The following is a 23,184-nucleotide window of genomic DNA, read 5'->3' on the forward strand; positions in this document are numbered from 1 at the left end:
TCACGGGAGTTGTAAAAATCCGCGCTATAAGCGGTACCGCGTTATAACCAAAGCATGCTTTTTTCGGCCTTTGCCTATGCCAAAAGAGCAACCCACCTTTCAAAAGCACTTTACTACACTTTTCACTCGCAGACACATTCAACACAATCACAACACAGCACGGAAACGAAGTTCTCAAGTCCGGCATCAACGGAAGAACGCCGTTATTTTCGTCTGGCGATGCTTGTGAACAGCGCTACGAACAATTTCGTCTTCCACAAAGCTTAAGCACTGAAGCGATTTCTCGCTCAAACTGTTCTTCGCGCAGTACGTTTTCACTTTTGCGAGGTATTCCAACGCGTCCTTGCACGGGAAATCCGGTTCTGGCGTCGGGTCGACCTCGTCTTCGCCGTCCGACTCGTCGTCCGTTGCAACCTCCGCACTACCGCGCACCGCTGCGACGATCGCGTCATCTGTGCTCGCTTCCTCGCAGACAGAAAGCTCCGACTCCCCGGCATGGACAAATTCTTGGAAAGTGTCGGTGGCAGTTACAAAGTTGCTGTCAACGAGGCCGGACCACGCGTCATCAGTGTTGAGGGTCTCATCGGCGAGCGAAGTGTCGCTCTGCTCATCGTCTTCCAGAGTCTCTGCATTGCGCACGAAGCCTGCCCTCTTGAAACACTTGCTTATGGTATCGGCCTTTACCTGCCACCATGAAGCGACCACCATGTCAATTGCGCCCCTTAAGTTCACTTTAAGAGGCTGCTGCTGCTGCATGCTCAGCAAAACTCTCTCGCAAATGCGCTTTTTGTACAGCGCCTTTACGGTTGCGATGACACCCTGGTCGAGAGGTTGACTTTTTGCTGTCGTGTTGGCAGGCAAAAACTTTAGGTTGACGGCGGTCAATTTCGGCTTGACGTTGTGGGCCGTGCAGTTGTCGAGGATAAGTATGACCCATCGCTTCTCTGCCACCATATCCTCATCAAACTTGCAAAGCCAGCTGGTGAACAAATCCTGCGTCATCCACGCCTTTTTATTGGCTTTGTAGGTCACTGGCAGGCACTCTCGCTCTTTAAAGCAACGTGGCCTTGCCGATTTACCTATGACAAAGAGGCGGCGCTTGTCGCTCCAGTCCAAATTAGCGCAAAACAATACAGTTATGCGCTCCTTTGAGACCTTGCGGCCGGAGCAGGCCTCGCCTTTCAGCGCAAGCGTGCGGTTGGGCAAAAGGTTATAAAATAAGCCAGCTTCATCGGCATTATAAATGTCCCTGTCAGTATAGGTGGGCAGCATACTCTTCAAGTTTAAGCGAAGCCAGACTTCGATAGACTCGTCGTCGACATCGCCGCTTTCTCCGCACACCACTTTGCAGCTGATGCCATGGCGATCTTTGAAACGCTGGATCCACCCGTTAAGTGGATCGAAGTCGTCGTGGCCTAAGAGAGCTCCGAGAGACTTGGCCTTTTGTTGGAGCATGGGGCCACTTACTGGGATGCTCTGAGCCCTAACTTCGCGGAACCACCTGAACAGCGCTGCGTCCACGTCTTCATACTTCGACGTACGTATTCTCTTCCGTGACAGGGAAGACGAATCTTGCTGCAGTTGCTGCTGCAGTTTGTCCTTGTTCTTGTAGATGGTCGACACGGTCGTGTCGGAAACGCCGTATTTCGCCGCCTTCTTCAGCCTTCTTCAGCCCACTCTCGATGTCCCTAATAACGCATTCCTTAGTCTCCAGCGATAAGGCACGGCGTTTTTTCACGCCGCTTGAAGACGCCGCCGACGCCGCCGACGCCATGGCGACAGGAGCTTGACAACACACGTGCTCTGGGCTCTCAGACGGCAACTACGACACGGCGAAGCGCACACAACAAATGCGAAGAGGCAAAAGAAGGAGGCAGAAGAAAAAAAAGTAAAAAGTACGCCACCGCTTCTGTCCCGCACTCCGCGCACCCGGATTGGACGCTGCCACGGTGACGAAACATGCTCCCTCCTTCCAAGGTCTCCCCGTCTCCCTCACTACTGTACCCTCTCTTCTCCTCCGCAATGCTTGCCTTTTCGCGGCCGTCTCCACGTGCGCACCTGCGCGCTCCCGCCTGCTCCCGCTCCCACTCCCAACGTGCCGGCGCGCCGGGAACGCCGCCAGCAAACCGTGCTCCGTTCGCCGATTTTATGGTTGCGCGCCTAAAAAGTCAGCGCTATAACCGGTATTCTCCTTCGCGCGCCTACGCAGTAAACGGTCGGCCTATACATTGAGTTCTATGGGCGCCATATCGGTGGTCAAAAAAACCCACGTTATAACCGGTCTCGCGCTAAAAGCGGTTACGTTATAAGTGGTCTGCACTGTATTCGCCCACCCCTAGTAACAATAAATACTAGGACATAACCATGAGCAGCTGCAGCATTGTAAACCACAGAGTTTCTTGCAATTACCTTGAGGGAAAAACTGGCGCTGTATGCTGTTGAATGCGTGAGAAGGCTGGGATATACAGTAAAATCTTGGTTATACGAACCCAGGTACAAATTTGTAAAATTCCCCAGCCGATTTCCACTGCATACAATGGGCCGAAATTCGAATGTTCCAAACACTTTTCCACGCTGTGACGGGCGATATGAACTTTCGTACCAAAACCGTCGAGTAACAACTGAGAGCAACATGCTCCAGAAGCTTCGGAAGTACGCACTCAACCAGCGCACGCACAGTCGGAACTGCGGTTATCGTTTGCCACAACCGCTGTGAACGAAACCACGGTCACTACTGAAGCAATCATGTATGGCGACGACGCAATTCCAAAAATACATGCACATCCAATGCTCACCGAGTCAAAGCAATGCTGCTTGCCACAACTGTGGCAGACAAAACCACGGAAGATGCGATCACAGATAGCAATGACGTGGTTCTGAAGGCACGTGCGTGTCCCGCACACAAGGACTGTAAAAAGAACTACCATTTGCCACAGCCGCTGTGCATGAAACCACGGTCGCAATCGACGCGATCATCGATACACATAGCTCCGAAGGTACACGACTAACGCAGTGGTAGATTAAAGGCAATAAAGTAGTAAAAAGGCACAAAGCGTTTCAGCGTTCTTGTCATACGCTTATGACTATGGTGGGGAGGACTTCTGCACTCACGCAAAGCTATGACGCACGCATTCGCGGCAGCCAGCTGCGCAGTCTTTTATTGGTCTGTCAACTCGTGTCCCAGAATGACATATGCAAGTTCTTTCAACAGAAATAAATGTTTTGTGCATATATCGTGATTTGAAAATGGGTTTCACTAGTTCCTTGGTGATACAATACTTCGGGTGATACAAATATTTTCTCTCCCCCTTGAAATTCATATCACCGAAATTCTATTCTATTGGATTCAACAGGCATCATTCTCCAACAGCCAGAACCAGTAGAATATTTAACACAAGAGATATAACAGGTGTACGAAGCTCTATGTTTATTGGACTCTTCTCCTTCACCACTACTGCACCGCACCATTCTCGAGTGGTTCGTCACAAATAAGTGCAGCTGGCTAGCAGGTCACAGTGGTTCATTTTACACTAAAATGGCACATGAAGCATTCATTAACAGAGTGGGGACTGATACTATGTTTGAAGAACATGAAAGGCCTCCCAGTTTGATATATGCATTTTTCAAAAAGGTACGGATAAAAAATAAGAATTAAATTTAATGTGTCCACAGGCACTAGAGAAAGAAATCGGTAATTTACCACTTTTTATGATGTCTAAAGACAGAGGTTGGAGTCTTTTGAATTTTTAACACCGCAATCATGTAAAAACTGGTAGTAAGTTGACCTTTTTATTTAAATTTACAAATCCTGTGTTGAGTTGTCAACCTACCAAAACGAAACCAAAACGTGTATAACGTTTCACCAGTAACAGCAAGACCCACAAGACATGATGGATGCTACGACATAGTTACCATTTTACATTTGGTTTCCGGCTCTACCTGCAGCATTGGGTGATTCCGCCGTGCACTTGTTTGGAAGGTTTTCTTTTCAAACTTTTACAGTGGTTTCAATCAGCAGCAGCACTCCAGATGGCAAGCAGAGACGGTTCATAAGGGGGGTTCCAGTGGTTGAAGAAACAGCTTCTCATTTTTGACCCTCTGGCACACTTTTTTCTACAGCCGTGTGGTAGTTGTTATGCTTCATCGTCATGAAAGCACCAGGATCAGAAATATTTCAGTCCTCATTCACAGCAGCTTTCGAGAGGGCCGGGATAGCAAAAACCTCACTCTCGCAAAGGATTGTATGTAGGCTACGACACCTGTCTGCATCAACTTTTAGTTCAAGACACTGTGCCGCCATATGAACACTGTTGCTGGCGCCTTGACTTTCTCCGTGTTCTACCTAGCAGTCGCAGTCCTCTTTTCTTACAAATTACTGCATAACAACTAGGAAGGCTGAGACACTGAACTGGATAACAAATGCAATCACTACTAGACCTCATTTGACACATGATGCATAAATGAAGCTGACATGTGACACGTGATGAAGCCGACACATGATGCATAAACGTTAAAGGGATAAAACAACAATAAATATCCAATAAATGAACAAACCTCCAAGTGGCCCCGTCGTGGAAAACAACACAGTCATAGACTGGCCCTTGGTCTTCAAACTTTTTCTCCAGGCTGGCCAACACCTCCACCTGAGCTTCTCTTTCTTCACGCTCTAGCCGCTGTTCCAGGTTAAGCTGCACACACACCAAACATGGTGCTTCAGAAGAAGCAAACAACAACACAGCTGTCGTCCTGCCCCAAAGGCCAACGAGTCACTCCTGTCAAGCTCAGAATTTGCCCTTTCAAATTATAACGGTGCTGCATAAAACTCAACACAAAGCCCACAGTGGCATTTCTGATATGCCAGTTGCAGTTAGCTCAGTTGCAGTCAGTTCAATAAAACAATCTAGGGTACATCTATTTTAAGTTGAAAGCCTTATTATATGCCTCATGAGAAGGGTCACAGGGTGAAAAGCTGGCGTGAGGTTCAACAGAGCACTGCTGCCGAGTTTTTCATTGCCGAAGCGCCTTCTTCTCAGACGCATCCAGAGCAGCGCTGAACCTTGTTGCCACTATCAAACTTTCGTATTCAAATTCAAAACAAACTTTTTTGCTGTTCACACCTTTATTCGTGTATTATTGTAACATTTTTTAACTAAATATTGCGACCAGGCAAATACTTGACAATAGTAGGTATAAATACATTTCACAAGAACCCAGCCCCTGTGCAAACGAGGGATGGCTTGGCAAAAATGTGGATTGCAAGATGGCGGACCTATCCGCAATTGTGGCTCCTAAAGGAGCCATAGAATAACTCTATGCTCCACTGCACTGGCTGTAGGACAGTAAAAGGCAGGCACGGCAAATGCGATGTCACAAGGCCATTCTCTGAGGAAGAATGTGCAGACTACTAAAACAACATTTTCTTCTTACATACTAAGAATCTCCTTGGCACAAAATAAACATTATGACATTTCTGGAACACAATCAGCATGGACTTAATATTTGCCTTTAGTATCCCTTTAAGAAGCATTCCGCACATGATAGGTCACGACCAAATAGTCTTGGCGTTTCTTTTTTTTAGGAGCTGGTTCGCCAGGTTCTTAAGCTGGGGCAATGTCCCGCGCCGTAAGCGTAACCTTAGTTCCAGAGGTGACCGCTACAGGCGCAGCTCGCACGAAAGAGAAGTCTTCTTCCTCTCATTCTTCGAGCGCCTTGATGACGATATTAACGCAGGCAAAACCACATGTAGCATAGCCAACTGTAGCATGCGCACGCTCGCGCGAAAGAGAAGTCTTCTTCCTCTCGTTCTTCAAGCGCCTTGATGATGATATTAACGCAGGCGAAACCCCGTATAGCATAGCCAACTGTAGCATGCGCACGCTTGCGCGAAAGAGAAGTCTTCTTCCTCTCGTTCTTCAAGCACCTTGATGATGATATTAACGCAGGCGAAACCCCGTATAGCATAGCCAACTGTAGCATGCGCACGCTTGCGCGAAAGAGAAGTCTTCTTCCTCTCGTTCTTCAAGCGCCTTGATGATGATATTAACGCAGGCGAAATCCCGTATAGCATAGCCAACTGTAGCATGCGCACGCTCGCGTGATAGAGAAGTCTTCCTCTCGTTCTTCAAGTGCCTTGATGACGATATTAACGCAGGCGAAACCCCGTATAGCATAGCCAACTGTAGCATGCGCACGCTCGCGAGAAAGAGAAGTCTTGTTCCTCTCAATTTTCGAGCGCCTTGATGATGATATTAACGCAGGCAAAACCACATATAGGATAGCCAACTGTAGCATGCACACGCTCGCGCGAAAGAGAAGTCTTCTTCCTCTCGTTCTTCGAGCACCTTGATGATGATATTAACGCAGGCAAAACCACATATGGCATTGCGAACTGTAGCATGCACACGCTCGCACGAAAGAGAAGTCTTCTTCCTCTCGTTCTTCAAGCGCCTTGATGATAATATTAACGCAGGCGAAACCCCGTATAGCATAGCCAACTGTAGTATGCACACGCTCGCGAGAAAGAGAAGTCTTGTTCCTCTCAATTTTCGAGCGCCTTGATGATGATATTAACGCAGGCAAAACCACATATAGCATAGCGAACTGTAGCATGCACACACTCGCGCGAAAGAGAAGTCTTCTTCCTCTCGTTCTTCGAGCACCTTGATTATGATATTAACGCAGGCAAAACCACATATAGCATAGCGAACTGTAGCATGCACACGCTCGCACGAAAGAGAAGTCTTCTTCCTCTCGTTCTTCGAGCACCTTGATGATGATAATAACGCAGGCGAAACCCCGTATAGCATAGCCAACTGTAGCATGCGCACGCTCGCGAGAAAAAGAAGTCTTGTTCCTCTCAATTTTCGAGCGCCTTGATGATGATATTAATGCAGGCAAAACCACATATAGCATAGCGAACTGTAGCATGCGCACGCTCGCGCGAAAGAGATCTCTTCTTCCTCTCGTTCTTCAAGCGCCTTGATGATGATATTAACGCAGGCAAAACCACATATAGCATAGCCAACTGTAGCATGCGCACGCTCGCGCGAAAGAGAAGTCTTCTTCCTCTCGATCTTCAAGCGCCTTGATGATGATATTAACGCAGGCAAAACCACATATAGCATAGCCAACTGTAGCATGCGCACGCTCGCGCGAAAGAGAAGACTTCTTCCTCTCGTTCTTCAAGCGCCTTGATGATGATATTAACGCAGGCGAAACCCCGTATAGCATAGCCAACTGTAGCATGCGCACGCTCACGAGAAAGAGAAGTCTTGTTCCTCTCAATTTTCGAGCGCCTTGATGATGATATTAACGCAGGCAAAACCACATATAGCATGGCCAACTGTAGCATGCGCACGCTCGCGCGAAAGAGAAGTCTTCTTCCTCTCGATCTTCAAGCGCCTTGATGATGATATTAACGCAGGCAAAACCACATATAGCATAGCGAACTGTAGCATGCACACGCTCGCACGAAAGAGAAGTCTTCTTCCTCTCGTTCTTCGAGCACCTTGATGATGATATTAACGCAGGCAAAACCACATATAGCATAGCCAACTGTAGCATGCGCACGCTCGCACGAAAGAGAAGTCTTCTTCCTCTCGTTCTTCAAGCGCCTTGATGATGATATTAACGCAGGCGAAACCACATATAGCATAGCGAACTGTAGCATGCACATGCTCGCACGAAAGAGAAGTCTTCTTCCTCTCGTTCTTCGAGCACCTTGATGATGATAATAACGCAGGCAAAACCACATATAGCATAGCCAATTGTAGCATGCGCCCGCTCGCTCGAAAGAGAAGTCTTCTTCCTCTCGTTCTTCAAGCGCCTTGATGATGATATTAACGCAGGCGAAACCCCGTATAGCATAGCCAACTGTAGCATGCGCACGCTCGCGAGAAAGAGAAGTCTTGTTCCTCTCAATTTTCGAGCGCCTTGATGATGATATTAACGCAGGCAAAACCACATATAGCATAGCCAACTGTAGCATGCGCACGCTCGCGCGAAAGAGAAGTCTTCTTCCTCTCGTTCTTCAAGCGCCTTGATGATGATATTAACGCAGGCAAAACCCCATATAGCATAGCCAACTGTAGCATGCGCACGCTCACGAGAAAGAGAAGTCTTGTTCCTCTCAATTTTCGAGCGCCTTGATGATGATATTAACGCAGGCAAAACCACATATAGCATAGGGAACTGTAGCATGCACACGCTCGCACGAAAGAGAAGTCTTCTTCCTCTCGTTCTTCGAGCACCTTGATGATGATATTAACGCAGGCAAAACCACATATAGCATAGCCAACTGTAGTATGCGCACGCTCGCGCAAAAGACAAATCTTCTCCCTCTTGTTCTTCAAGAGCCTTGATGATAACATTAACACAGGCAAAACCACATTTCCTCGATTTCCTCGACCACACGTTCGGCCACAGCTGCAAGGTCTTTGACCGCTTCTGGTCCGACAACAACCTGACCACAATCGCTACTATAACAATGTGTGACGTCTTTATATGAAAGTAAAGGAATTGTACGGAGCATTCAAGGTTTACCCGATTACCTATCTCCGAGCTAGCTCCTCAATCATTTTTCACTTCGTGGATATGGCGTGATTTTTCTTTCTTTCTTTCTTTCTTTCTCATGCAAGCAACACAGGATTGATTGTTAGTGCATATATTCTCTGGCAATGACAAGGAAAAGTATGAATTAACCTAGTTAATGCAATGGAGCCACTTGAATTAAGCAGCTTTAAAATACATTAAAACTAGGGGTGTGCGAATAATCGAAAGTTTCGAATATTCGTCGAATATTACATTCAAAATATTCGTATTCGATTCGAAAATCGTGTATTCGATAACTTCGAATATTCGAAAAATTCCAATATGCGATTCGATTATCATGCATAAAATAACTCGTCTTCCACATTTCTGGTGCGTTCGTATAGCTAAAAACGTTGCCGAGAGGAGCGATACACATCCTAAGTACACGGAGGCACGATATCTGCCTGCGACGAGCGCCCCAATACGTATGATTTATTGCTGGTGCATCTCCGACGTGCAGCGCTGTTGGCGATCATGTAACCATATATTTTCAATATTATGCTGCCGTAACATGCCGCACTACCACTCGTTCACTATGCGGGACCACATCTGAAGAAAGATAGTGACCCACGTGACTGGTGGCGAACTGTAGGCACCTTCAGATACCCCAGTCTGGCAAAGCTTTGCCCCATGTACAGTGAAATCTCGGTATAACGAACTTCAGGGGACCGCGGAAAAATGTTCGTTATTCTGAAAGGTCGTTATAGTGAAAGCCCAAAAATTTACCATAACAATAGAATTTCAGTAACGCAAACGTCCTACCTTTGCAACGGTACGTCCTTGAACTCGTTTCTCACAACAATACACACGTGAACGTCAGACAAGACACGTTTATTTGAAATAGTCCGTGATCGTTTTTTTGACGGGTGCAGCACAAACTCTGCGTCACGAACGATTCTAGACCGTCCGCATTTTTATCCGCCGCTTCGGTCGCTGTTCCGCTTTTTTCTATGAATATGCGGAGTTTCCTCAAGTAGTCCAACGCATCTGTGGCCGACACGGACTCGTCGCCATCTTCGGGTGCTACCGTGACATCGTCGTCCATGTCATCGCTGCAATCCTTTAAGGCCCAACTGCATGCACGCGAGTTTTGAGCGACGGCCGACAGGATTTGCTGTCGCGGAGGGCCATCCATCGCCGTCGTTTGTCGCAGGGGTGCAATCGCGAAACGATGCTATTTCCGATTCCACACGGCTGGCTGATCGCGCTGATAACGCGGACGGACCGTCGTTCTGACCACTGGCCAAGCGCGAAAAGCACGAAAGGCATTGGAATCTGAAATAGAATCGTTCCGCGATAGCATCCCAGGTTTCTGGAAAGCCAGAAAACATCGCTTGTCGCCCGGAAGTGAGCATGACGATATCCAACAAAATGGCAGCATCTCTGACCCTTGCTTCGGTTGCAATTTGCTCGTGATGCTTCCAATCGGCGCGTACTTCAAGGAATGCAAGTTATAGACTACCTTATTTACAGCCCCATCTCACGCGGAGAGCGAGGCAGCGGCCGTATTTTGTCGTTATTTATGATCGACGGTTCGTTTTGATGTTTCGGTGGTAGCTTGCTGCAGTGGTGGTAGCTTGCTGCAATGTCAACATCGTCGTCGTGTGAGGTAGCCCTTCTCCCTGCGAAGCAACGACGTGAGGCGCTGCGGCTTTTCTTAAACGTTCTCTGACAGCAAGAGGAAACGTTGTCGAAATGCGCCTCGTGGACTAACCCCAACATAACGCAGTTTGCAAAGTGCGACGTAGCGTAGGCAGCGTACGCTTCCAGGCGCCCCATGGGATCACAGCAAATACTACTGTCGCAGTTAAACATAAGATTGCGAAAAAAGGAAGTCCCGAAACGCTTTTATGGCATCTTTATCTCAAACAAGACAATAATAAATTTGGCATGTTGTCATTCATCTACTCTGTAATTCTTTTTCGTAATTTGCCTGCGTGCGCGCAATAGTTTTCAATCGAGCAGCGCGACGGAGCCCGTTTGTCGCAGTCGCCTTCGCTCGGAAGTCGCGTGCTATGCATGCGGTTGGGCCTTTACAAAACCTGATGCGTTGTCGCCTCCGCAACGAAGGGGAAAAAAAAAGTTCTCCGCCCGCGTCTTTCTCCTCCCGTGCCATCTCAGGTTTTAGCGGGAGGGCGTCCGCTCTTCGCGCTGCGTCGTCTGCTACCTTACAGCTCCGACTGCCATGACCGATACACTGAAATCTAAGAATCCTCGCATTTCGGGATATAAGTTCGTAGTACTGAGGCGTTGTTAAGATTACACGGGAATTAAATAACGATCGTTATTCTGAAATGTTCGTTAATCTGAAGTTCGTAGTAGTGAAATATTTTTACATTGAAACTATAAGCAGTCGGCACGGGATTTCTTAAAAGTTCGTTAATTTGAAATGTTCGTTAATGTGGTGTTCGTTGTAACGAGATTTGACTGTACCTCCCTATACCAGCCACTTCTGTTCCAAGCGAGCGTGCCTTTTCAGTGGCAGGGGGGGGAGTGTGTCTCTGTTACAAGGGAGCGCCTGCTGCCTGATCATGTGGAGCAACTCATATTTCTTCATAATAACATCTAGTCATTACTTTCATTGTGCCGTGATATTTACTTGTGTTGTGATGTGCATTGTGCTAGCCTGGACATTGTGTTCTGGAGATAGCAGTGTATGTTTTGTTGCCAGTCAGGCTGTTAATGTTTTTTTTTTTCAAATAGCTACATGTTAAATAAAATATTGTTACTGTGGAGGCATTTTTCCTTTGATATTCGATTCGATATTCAAAGGTGGATATTCGTATTCGATTCGTATTCGAAAAATTTGATATTCGCACACCCCTAATTAAAACCATACTAGGCCAACCAAAATTTTGAAACTTTTTAAATTAAACATTGGTTTGAATTACAGCTGAACCCCTCAATAACAAAAGTCCTCCAGAACGAAATTCTCATGGCAACGAAGAAATCTGGCGTACCCGGCGAACATCCATAGAGTCCAATGCCTTTGACCCCTCTCGATAGCGAAGAGATTTTAAAAAGCACTCCCGCAATAACGAAAGCTTCAGGTAGTGATCCGCAACATTTTTTTCAAAACTTCCTCAATGTATGCAGTCATCCAAGACTGCTTCAAGCACGCCGGCTTTCAGGCTTGTCTGCACGCCTCGGCAGCATTGCCAAAGACGGAAGTGGGTGTTTCTTCTGCAAGCACAGATGACCTGTAGCCACTAGCTAAAGCATGGGGTGCGATTCGCCATGTCAATGGAGCGATACCAGACGCTGTTGAACTGCACGACTTTTTCTGTCCTGACGCCGACCTGATTGTGGATGAAGAGTTCAGCGACGTTGCTATCATCACAAGTGCGCGAAAAGAATGTCACAGTGATGTCGAGAGTGAGGAGTGCAACAAAACACAAGAAAGGCAAGCAAGTTTGCATGAAGTTCGTGATGCTTTTAACATCATTCGCACTATTTTTGGCGCCCACGATGACGACCAAGCTTTGCAAAGCTTATTAAGCGGCATGGCTTGAACCGTCGAGCTCCTTCAAAGAAACGTGAAACAGAGCAAGATCAGCAACTTCCTTTTAACAAATTTTGGTCGTGCAAAGTATACAGTGTGCGTATTACTAGATTTTCGCGATAATGAAGTTCTCACGAGAATGAATAAAAAGCGCTTCCCCGGCGATTTCATTATTCAGGGGTTCGACTGTATCGCGAGTCTACTGGACCTAATTGCTGTTATAAGTACAGTTAAACCTGGATATAACGAAATTGACAAATTCCCGAAAAAGTTCGTTACACACAGGTTTTCCTTATACGCAGTTTCAGCAGGAAGACTTGAAAAAAAAAATGCACAAGTTAAACAAAAGGGGAACTGAAGGCAGAGCTCACCCAAAACATTTATTTAGTGGCAAGAAACTGTGTTATTTTGCTCTATACAGCTCAGACCACTTATAACGTAACCGCTTACAGTGCAGTACCGGCTATAATGCGGTTTTTTCTGACTCCCGTTTACTCTCCCATAGAACTCCATGTATACGCATACCGCTTATTGTGCAGACCCCCGAGATGAAAGACCGGTTATAATGCGGCTGCCGGAACATTCTCAGAGATGCGAGGGTGCGAGCGTGCTTCTCTGCGGAGATGCGCCAGCGGGGGAGGGAGCGGCGACGGCATTACAAAGGAGGAGGGGTCGCGGAACGAACGAACAAGGAGCGGGGGGAGAAAAAAAAAAGGGATGGCTGTGGGGGACAGCAGCCCGGCGCAGGTGCGTGGTGTGAGGAGGGGGAGCGGTTGCGCGGCCAACGGAGAAGCCTTTGCCCCCTTCGGCTGCTTGACATGCGCGCTTCGTCGTTGCTTCGTCGTAGAGCGCAGATATCGCGCGTGCAACCTCGATTCCCCGCAAGTAACAATGCTTTGAGACGCGATTGAGCTTTCGCCTTAGCCACCAACAGGCGGACTTAGAAGCTTGAAAGACTTTTTCAGGATAAATTGCAGGAGGATCGAAAGGTGGGCCAGTTGGTAATTCATTTTCTTCGTTCAGCGAACTGGAAGCGCGGTTCCTCGCTTCGTCCTTTGTGTATTTTCCGCGCTCCCAGTTCGCTGAACGAAGAAAATTTTTCAGGGTAGTTGCCGCGGCTGTTCTCCCGATCGCGAACCGAAACTTCGTTTCACGCGTGATGCCCTCGGTTTAGCTCGCGAGTGCGATCTCTTCTACTCCCGATCTCCGTGTTGCCTATAGGGCAAGCTTCTCGCGGTGGCATGCCAAGTTGCAACGCGCACGCTAGGCCTAACGAGCGCTAGCTGCCATGTCGGCGGCCGCGGACTACAGAAGTTGCGGTTTGGTGCCGAGTCAACGAAACATTTTGCAATTGTTGCATTTAGAAGGGGTGACTTACATCTTTTACGAAAACGCGGGCGTGCGTGTGAAACACTCGAGTGGTGGTTTGAGGTCGCCACCGTTTTCGACATCGCGGACGCGCAGTGTGTTACCGCGGCGACTTCCCGTGACGGCGCATTTTTTTCCGCGTTCGTTATGTCAGCACCGCAGGTCCGCGGACGCTAACAGTTCAACATTTTCAAATGTAAGCAGATGCAAACTTATGTCCCAGTCGCATGCCGCGATAGTCGGAATCGCGCGCCTGCCTGTTGGTCATGTTTTGTACACGTGCAACCTTTCAAAAATGTTGTTTTGGTTATAGTGCGGTACCGCTTATAGTGCGGATATTCGCGACTCCGGCGACTTACGTTATAAGCGGTCTATGCTGTAGCTTGGTCGTGAGGGATGGGAATACTGAAGGTTTGTAGGACATAATACAACGCTGTTCCATCATCGTCTAGCCGTGGCCTCCGAGAATGACGGCGCGTTGCCATAGCTAATCATGAAAGCCACGGTCTAGCGAACTCACGGCGCAATGCAAGACAGCAAAGCGCGTGGCGAGTCGACCTCCAAAGATCCGTCATTGTCACCATGGTCTTGGACAGTTTCCACCAGCTCCTAATCTGTCATCTCAGCGGGATGCAGTCCTCCAGGGAAAAAAAAAAAAGCTGCACGTCGTCAGAGGCTGCTCTATGTGTGTGCAGCAAAACCACACGCATGCACACGGCGTCGTAAACAAAGAGCGAACAGCACATATACCATGGAATATTCGGAAAAGGATTCTCCATATGCGACACGACCCCACATATACGGCACGAACTCGAAGCATAAGCGGCCTAACGTCATGGAGCAAGTTTTTTTTTTTTTTCATGGTGTCGCCTCGTGTCACCTTAACGAAGTGCAGTTCAGAGACTTCTGCAACAACTGAAAAGTTGCACTGCCAACGCAAGGAAGTTCTTTTTTAATAAAGCCGGCATGGTTTGTGTGGTGGCACCGACGAGTGGCTGGATGAGGTATGAAGGGAGGGGGGAAGGGCGCGCCCACATATGAGCTCGCGGCGGCAAGATCGTCGGCTTGAGGAGCGTAGGCCCGCCTGCCCACATCGCACATACCCGCACACACAAACGAGCACTCGCTCTCGCCTCGCAGTTGCCGGAGATTCGAGCGCGCCATGTGCGACGTCGTTGCTTCACGTTTTGTAAGTGGTGGGACAACCGCAGAAGATGCATGCGGCTCGTCCTCACACCAAAATGATAAAATTTGGGGAAAAATTCCTAGATTGTCAGCGGCAAAAATTCGGGATATCAAGGGTGTCTCCCGCTGCCGCTCTGTTACGTAGAAGTTGCAAATACATGTGCTTCTATGGAGTAATGGCGGGGAATAATAAAACTTTATAACATTGAGGAATTCGTTCTATGGAGGTTCATTATAGGCAGGTACAACTGTACCAACACAATTTTACAGTGAACAGTGACTACCACTATGGCCGCAAAAATTCTGCAGCTACCTTGAATACGTTACATTTTTTAGATGCGAAGTATCTTAAGGCGGAGCTCAATCCGGTGGTGGTGGTGGTGGTGGTGGTGTGCGGCGTGACCACCCTTACTGCACATGCGCATACCCTCTCCACACACCTCCTCTCCACTCACCCTCTCCCCTTCCCCTCTCCACTTTCCCTCTCCACCTCCCTTCCCCCATTTCCCTCTCCCCTTCCCCTCTCCACTTTCCCTCTCCCCTTCCCCTCCCCTTTCCCACTCTTCCTCTGAAACGTGGGCTAGACATGCCGAAATTCTCTCCTGCGCAACGCCGCGATGAGCTCGAGCGCATGCGCGTCCCCTCCCCTTCTCTCTCCTCTCCTACGCTGCCCCCCTCTCGCCCGCCTGTCGACCGCGTTCCCCGCTCGCCCTGTGAGAATTAACGGCCAGGCTAGATGGAAGATACGACGCGCGTAGCGTCCCTCTTCGCGTTCCACGACGCGAGGTCAGTAGCATGCCCAACGAATGCCAATGGAACGCGATCGTGCAAATGCTCCGGCTTCGCATCGCCTCATGGTCCCCTTTAGCGGGAGATGGTGTAATTTTTTTTTTAGACATCTTCTGCAACACACTGCATGAAAGAGCTCGTGTAGGACCTTGGAGACATAAAAAAAAGTATGATCGTAGTGTGTAAATGGCAGCCAGCTCCCGTAATCAGCTGCTACACACACACACACACACCTGCGAAGTGTTCGTGCCCTGGCTTGCTTCCAGCTCCTGCAAGTTCCTGGAAGCCTTGGCTTGAGCAGGACCATGGGAAGGGGACCATTCACGCTCCTTGTATGCCTTCTGCACACGTGAGGGAGATGGAGTATATTCTACTTAGAGTAAGAGCAAGTTGCCAACTTGTAGATTGCTATTTTTACTCTAACGCGTCCCTTTTTTCCCGTTACGAGTTCAGAAATGGAAACCTCATTCGTGGCGTTGGCAACAGCCTCCAGTCAGAGTCGTAATCCGCAGTGTCATCGCCGTCACAAAATGGCGATGAAGTACAATCAGCAAGTTTTCTCAGGTTCATTTCAAACGCAATTGCGACCTGCCTGCAATGTATCTGTTGCCAATGAAGTACAAATGGTGATGCGCCACTTTCCTTGCAAGAGCTTGTGTGAAAGGAAAATTATTTTGCATGCTGACTATAGCTGCACAGTGTCTCACATGCCCACTGCCTGCGTCTGTGAGTAACACAAAGTTAGGTCTTCACCTGCATATTCACTTTTAAAAGATCTTTGAGGCTGAAACTTGGACAACATCCCAATATGAAATAAAAAAAACTTGAGACATACCTCAAGCAACTCGGTGCAGTACAGAAAGTGATCTTACAACCAGAATAACTGGTCACTGTACTTCTCTTTCTTTCCTCATAGTCAACACCGGATCATGCCACAGTGTTTATGTAAGGATCTGGTAATACACCAAGGTGCAATTTTATTTTGAAATTGTGCAAATTGAGTGCTGGTTACATTCAAGTGAGTATGGTATGTAATAGAAACAACATTACCAGAGGCCCAGATAAAACAAAAAATCTTCAATAAGTAGGCAATTGGGCATGCCCTCTCCTGGCTAACGCAGTGTAAGTAGGCTAAGGCAGATGTTCTATGTTTTAGAACATTCAATCAAACATTAGTATGATAATCAATTTTCATTGCAACTTTATTCACAGCTTTTAAAGTACTATTTGAAACAAACGAATACATGGATTTTGTTGTGTTTATCTGGGCTGCAGAGGTGGTTTTATGATAGTGCAGCCACCTTGCCATGAGGCCACACCTTAAAGTTTGCATATATCCTGGAGTTTGTATAAATTATGTATAAAATGTTTTGGGGTGGGTTATACGTGCAAACAATGGTATCTGCCAATGCATAGTGCACAGTCAAACCTACATACATTGAATTCACAATAAAAAGGGAATTAGTTCGATATACTGTATAATTCAATATAAAACTTTTGAAGAATTTAGCATATTGTCATGTGGTCGTGACTGTCAAGAAGACAGCAATCCGGCTATTAAAGACGTAACTATTTATTAGGGCAAACCTGTGCCCGGGAAATGAAAAGTCAAACTACAAGCAATACAAGCTGCACACTGATAGCGGCGAATAGAGCATAAGTTGTCGATAATCTGATTTGTGGTAAGGCACGTTGGCATTTATACATGCAGCATCAAACATTCAAGCCTTATCACCAGTGGCAGCGTTAGTTCTACAATGAACTCAAATGTTCGCGTTTGTGCACTTTAGCCTATCAGAAGATTCTGAAATAATCTGGAAGGTTCCCAGACATTCGGGCGTCGTTTGCAAAAGGGAGCGGTTTTACGTGTGTCCTAGGCTTAAATGTACACATATACCCCATAAAGTGGACGGGAGGATGACCACCACCGTAGCTCAGTGGTAGAGCATCGGACGCGTTATTCGAAGGTCGCAGGTTCGGTCCCTGCCGGTGGCAAGTTATCTTTTCGTCCACTTTACTTTCTTCACATCTATATCTTAATTACTACAAATAACTTCCCCTCTACCTTCCTTGGCATTTTTGCCTCTTAGTTCTCATTAATACTGTGTATAACCAACCAGTTACCAACCAACCACATGAACTGCCAAGAGTTTCCTTTCTAAAAAGGCATACTGCACCTGTCTCACTCTTTTTTATCTACAACCTAGGGGCCACAAGTTTTTATTTTGCACCCACGAATATTTCGTCAGCGTTATATCAAGTACAAAAAGGTGTTTTTTTTTTCTCAAATGGTATCGAAGAGTCATCATAAAATGCGGGGTCGGCGTAAAATTGTGTCGTGTAATTGAGGTTTGTAAACATTATTTCTACGGGTTTTGCCAGGACCAAACTGATTCGTTGTAAAATGCAGGTCGTCGCAAAGCCGGGGGACATATAGACTATTTTACAGATGGGTTTTGGTGCGGCCATAATGGGTTGTAAACCTTGCCGTTTTGTATCTAAAAAATAAAGGAACAGTGCTACGGTTGAGGTATACACGTAACGGTTGGGTTGGTGCATTCGACGTTTCTTGACCGTCACGTCGCGAAATACAAAAATAAGAAAACATTTGTTTAACGGCCCAAGGTGGCGGCGCCCACGTCTCATGTAAAATAGTCTATATTGGCAGCCCTGTGGGTGCTGCCAGCTCCCAACATTTTGCCCTGATAAAAGCAGTGAGCTGGTCTCACAATGAGAAAAAAACACTTTGCTGAGTTTGAAAGTGGAAGCCACACCTGAACCCGCTCCTTGAGGCACTTTGGGTAGAGCTCATGGGCACACTTGATCCCCACATGAAACTTTCCGCTGGGGTTGCTCCACGACTCGGGAATCTGCATCACAGAGTAGGTTAAAAGTACACTTAAACCTCGTTATAACGGACACGGATATAACGAATTATCGGTTATAACGAAGTCAAAGAAAAATTGTCCTGTCATAGATACAGTGTTACGAATGCATGTTTATAATAAATTTTCAGATATAACGAAGTTATTTTCGTATCCGACGTGACTTCCTTATAATGAGGTTAAAGTGTATTGCAATGAACGCGACACACACACAAGCGATGTAAAACAACGGCCATATGTCTTGGCCTTGTGCAGCTAAGACTTCTGCTAATCTCAATGTAGTACAAGCAGGACTGGACAGGTCAAACATTGTACTGAAGTTCAAGGCAATAAATTAAAGAGACTTTTTTAACTGTTTCACATGGCAAAAGTACGATATTATTTTGAGGCACACCAAAGTGGAGAATCTGAAGGTAATTTTGACCACCTAGGTTTCTTAATAGCGCCTGAATGCGTGCCAGATGGTACTTACCTAAAGTTAAAAGCAGCGCAATATACAGGGTCCATTATGAAAGTAATGTGCATTTTCTGGGAAAAATAGATTTAATGATCGTACCTGTACAAATGGTTAAAATTCTTCAGAATACTCTCCCCCTGCATCAATACGCTCGCGGAGACATGCCTCTGCCACACCTGGAAGGCATCCTGAAAGTCCTCGATGGGAATGTCTCTCAGGAACGTTATAACATGCTTTTGGATGCTTTCCACAGTTTCACAGTGCTTTCCTTTCAGCTCTCTCGTCAGTCGGGGAAACAAAAAAAAAGTCGCACAGAGCCAAGTCAGTACTGTAAGGGGGATGGGGGACCAATGGGGTGTGCTACAGCACAGCAATGCACTTGTGCTGTAGCCGCCTTCGTCTCGTCCTACGTTTTTCTGCCCTATTTTCATTCATGAACTATTTCATGCAGATTCATGTTAATGTGCAAATAGGCAATGCTGCTCTGTTATAAACAAGAAGACAATTAACAGTCAGAGAGTCGCCATTAATCAAGGTGTTCTTAACACGGAAGGATGCCGTATGCTGGCTTTACTGGAACATACAATATGTGTAGTGCAATGAAGAATTGGTGATAACAGCAAACATGGCATGCGCAATTTCTGTAAGTTTTTTTTTTTTTAGCAGTTAACAGCATTACAGATAGCGGTCCAATGCACCATATAAGTTATTATGGCGCTTGAGGGCTGCAGTTTGAGACAGCATGTGGTGCCTAGTCATGGTGCCTTCGCCGCATTTGCGTGTTCTGTGTGTTAGCAGAGAGCAGCAAGTTTGCGAGAGAAACCTGAATGGAATAGTAATTTTTGGTCAGCTTGATCTGTAAGAAGTGTTACGCGACAAGACCAGCAAGCTCGAGCAGTTTTTTATTACTGTACTGCGCACTGTGTTGGATTCATCAGCGCCGATTGAGGGAGAAGCATTTTCTGATCTCCGATTCTCTTCATGCGGAGGTAAGTATTGCACTTGCACATTTCAAGTATAAGTGAACGCTTATCCCAAATGTTTGTGTGGTTGAGGACATGGACCTCGCCGGACCTTCGACAAGCAAGGCCCAGGGCAACATGCCAACGGCAAGTCAACCAGAAGCCTTTGAGAGAACAACATCAGAGGACGACTGGCACACCGTTCTCACCTTACGACAGAAAAAACAGCAAGCAAGAGCAAAGAAACAGGGGCAGAAGAGACCCGAAGAAGAGAAGACAAAAGAAGCTCAACCAAGACCACGACGAAGAAAGGGGGTCAAGCTCCCGCCGCTTCCAAAGGACGACTTTAAGATTGTAATTAGGCCTCACCAGGGCCTACCACTACGCTCAATCACTACCCCGGAGATGGCAGCAGCAGTCACCGCAGCTTGCCAACACGCCGTAACAGGTGAGCACTTTCTGTTACGCATAAAACCGGGATCTAACATAGCCATAATTTCCACCTCGAAGCAAGAAGTGGCGGAGCGGCTTCGTCGCATAACCGCGCTCACAATAAACGGTCGCACACATGCCGTAAACGTGTACGCGGCGACTGGTGAAGAAGCCCTCATGAGAGTGATACACGGCATACCATCCCGCACCCCAGCTGAAACGCTAATGGCCAACTTGCGAGTGCGAACGCAAGGTGTGGAAATAATACAAGCACGCATGATGGGAGAAACGAAGAGTGCAAAGATCACCTTCTGTGGCCCGACTCTCCCGCGCTTTGTGTATTACTGCGGAGGTGAACTGGCCTGCCACCCGTATAGAGCCACAGTGCAAGTGTGCAAGACCTGCTGCAGCAAGGGCCATCGTACAGATGTGTGTCCTCAACCGGACGCTCGTGTCTGCCGCATATGCGGAACGAGAGACCCGACCGACGGACATGCGTGTGTGCCAAAGTGTGCCTCGTGCGGAGGAGAACACGTCACAGGTGACCGCAGCTGTACACAGCGACTGAAGCAGCCGAGAGCGCCCGCCAGGCAACCGCGAAAGCGCCCGTCTAGCCCTAAGCGTAAGGAATTACGCTGGTTTTCATCAGATGAAGAGGAATCGGAGCTTAGCGACGACGGAAAGCCGCGATCAGCGAGCCGACACAGTACTCCTACACGCCACGATCGAAACGCAGCCCGAGCCTGCTCCAAGTCTCCACCACCACGCAAACCAAGATCGAGGTCAAAATCCAAGAAGAGAACAACAAACAGTCCGAGACGAAAAGCAGAGGAATCGCAGACTCCCATTACAGCCACCGCGGAACCTGTGGGACAGCAGAAGCAAGCTCCACCTGCAATTGTGCCGGTAAGATGGGTTGACGTCGCATCTCACACGACCACCCCAATAACACAACACGAGGAATATCAAAGAATAATCGCAGAAAACAAGCAACTTAAATCCAGTCTTGCCGCACTACAGGCAGAGGTAGCAGCACTCAAACAACTTTTGGCTAGTAGGACGATCAGCCAGAACACACAAAGCCAACAAACACAAATACAAACAGGTGCAACAGAACCAGCTCCCCCCAAAGCGCAAAATGTGGAGGGACAGCTACACAGCATAGGAACCCAACTCCAACTTTTGTTTGCGGAGCTGGGAAATCTTAAGAGATACGTCAACGACTCCATAAAAGGGGTCAAAAAATCAAGAAAACGGGGAAGCTCAAGCCCCGGAGGCCGCAGTCCTAAGGTATTGGCAACGACTGACACGGATACATTTGAGAGCCCCTATGATGGCTAGACACATCACACGTCGCCAAGAGAATCTCGAGTTATGGCAGTGGAACTGCCGTTCCCTGCGCAACAAAGAATCTGCGCTAGCACAATTTGTGCAAGCCGCCGCAATTGCGCCAGATCTCATATGTTTGCAAGAAGCAGGCACACCAAAACGCTCAGTATTGGGATACACACTTCACACAAACACCAACACGGGGACGGCTATTTTGGTTCGGAAGGATCTCGATGTAAGCGTAGAAACTGTACCAGGAATTGACATAGCACACCAAATAGCAACAGTATGGCCTGTTAAGCGAGGTCACCCGAAGAACATTGTCGCGAATGTCTACAGTTCTCCTCGAGAACGCAAGGCGGACTTTACACCCATTATCTCACACGCTGTCAACAGCGCGACACGAGGTGACAGAGTAATACTGCTAGGGAATTTCAACGCCTGGCATACAGAGTGGGGCTACAAAAGGGATTCGGCAAAAGGAACCAGCTTACTGAAGGCAACACAGGCTCATGATCTCATTCTCGTCACGCAACCAGACTCTCCCACAAGACTGGGAAACAGCGTGGCTAGAGACCCGGCTCCTGACCTATGTTTCGTAAGTGATGAACGAGGCGTCACTTGGACTAACCTAGACGAGACACTCGGGAGCGACCATTACATCCTCAGCATCTCTATACAAACGGCAAAAATAAGGCAGCCGACCGGTACAGCACGCCTCACGGATTGGAGGAAATTCAGGGAATGCCAGACTGATATTCAGGACCTCAACACAATAAAAGACTGGACGACGTATTTACGGGAGGCGGCGGACCAAGCCACTAAACGAATTCAAACAACGCCGAAAAACCCAGCCATCGACAACCATCTTCTTCACTTATGGGAGGCAAGACGCAGCCTCACCAAAAGATGGAAGAAGCAGCGCCACAACCGAAAGCTCAGAGAGCGCATAGCGCAACTCACGGAGGCAGCCAATGCGTATTCGCAAGAGCTGTGCACTGCTAACTGGAGGAGCTTGTGCGACTCTCTTCGGGGAAATCTAAGCACGAAGAAAACTTGGGCACTCCTTCGTAATATGCTTACTCCTGCTAACACACGAAGAAAAACCACGCTCGCCCTCCGCCGTATACTTAATCACTACACAGGCTCAGACGCGGACTTTCTTCGCGAGCTCCCAGAGACGTACCTGGGAGAAAGGCCAACACGGACAACCATGACAACCTATGTGGGTCCGGCAAACCCTGCCCATGATGAGCGGATATCACTCGCAGAAGTGTACACTGCAGCGCAATCGTTTAAGAAGAACACTGCGCCCGGACCGGATCGTATCACGAACGCCATGATTAGAAACTTAGCTAGCGAAACCCTAGAGCAGCTAACAAAGTTCTTCAATGACACGATTTGGAAGACAGGAGGATCTATACCACCTGAATGGAAGGAGGCAGAAATAATCCTAATACCCAAGCCAGGAAAACCAAAATCGCTCCAGAATCTCCGACCAATATCGTTAACCTCTTGCCTGGGTAAACTTTTCGAGAAGGTCATCCATGCACGACTTGGGAGGTACCTAGAGGACAACAATCTCCTACCAAATTCCATGTTTGGCTTCCGACAGGGGATTTCTACGCAGGACATCTTCCTACTCCTCCGGGACGAAGTTTTAAACCCACCACCTGGAAGCATGAA

General features: G+C 47.6%; 1 protein-coding gene across 1 annotated transcript in view; it reads right to left on the reverse strand.

The window, feature by feature from the left end:
• LOC119386556 (tripeptidyl-peptidase 2) overlaps positions 1 to 23,184 on the reverse strand; it is a 218,980-nt gene that overhangs the window by 176,085 nt on the left and 19,711 nt on the right. The window contains exons 3-5 of the mRNA XM_037653838.2: positions 18,208 to 18,303; positions 15,667 to 15,774; positions 4,555 to 4,688 (exon numbers count right to left, since the gene is read on the reverse strand). Coding sequence (XP_037509766.1) covers positions 4,555 to 4,688; positions 15,667 to 15,774; positions 18,208 to 18,303 — 338 coding nt within the window. The remainder of the gene's footprint in view (positions 1 to 4,554; positions 4,689 to 15,666; positions 15,775 to 18,207; positions 18,304 to 23,184) is intronic.

Source organism: Rhipicephalus sanguineus, chromosome 3, assembly GCF_013339695.2.
Source record: "Rhipicephalus sanguineus isolate Rsan-2018 chromosome 3, BIME_Rsan_1.4, whole genome shotgun sequence".
NCBI classification, from domain to species: Eukaryota; Metazoa; Arthropoda; class Arachnida; order Ixodida; family Ixodidae; genus Rhipicephalus; species Rhipicephalus sanguineus.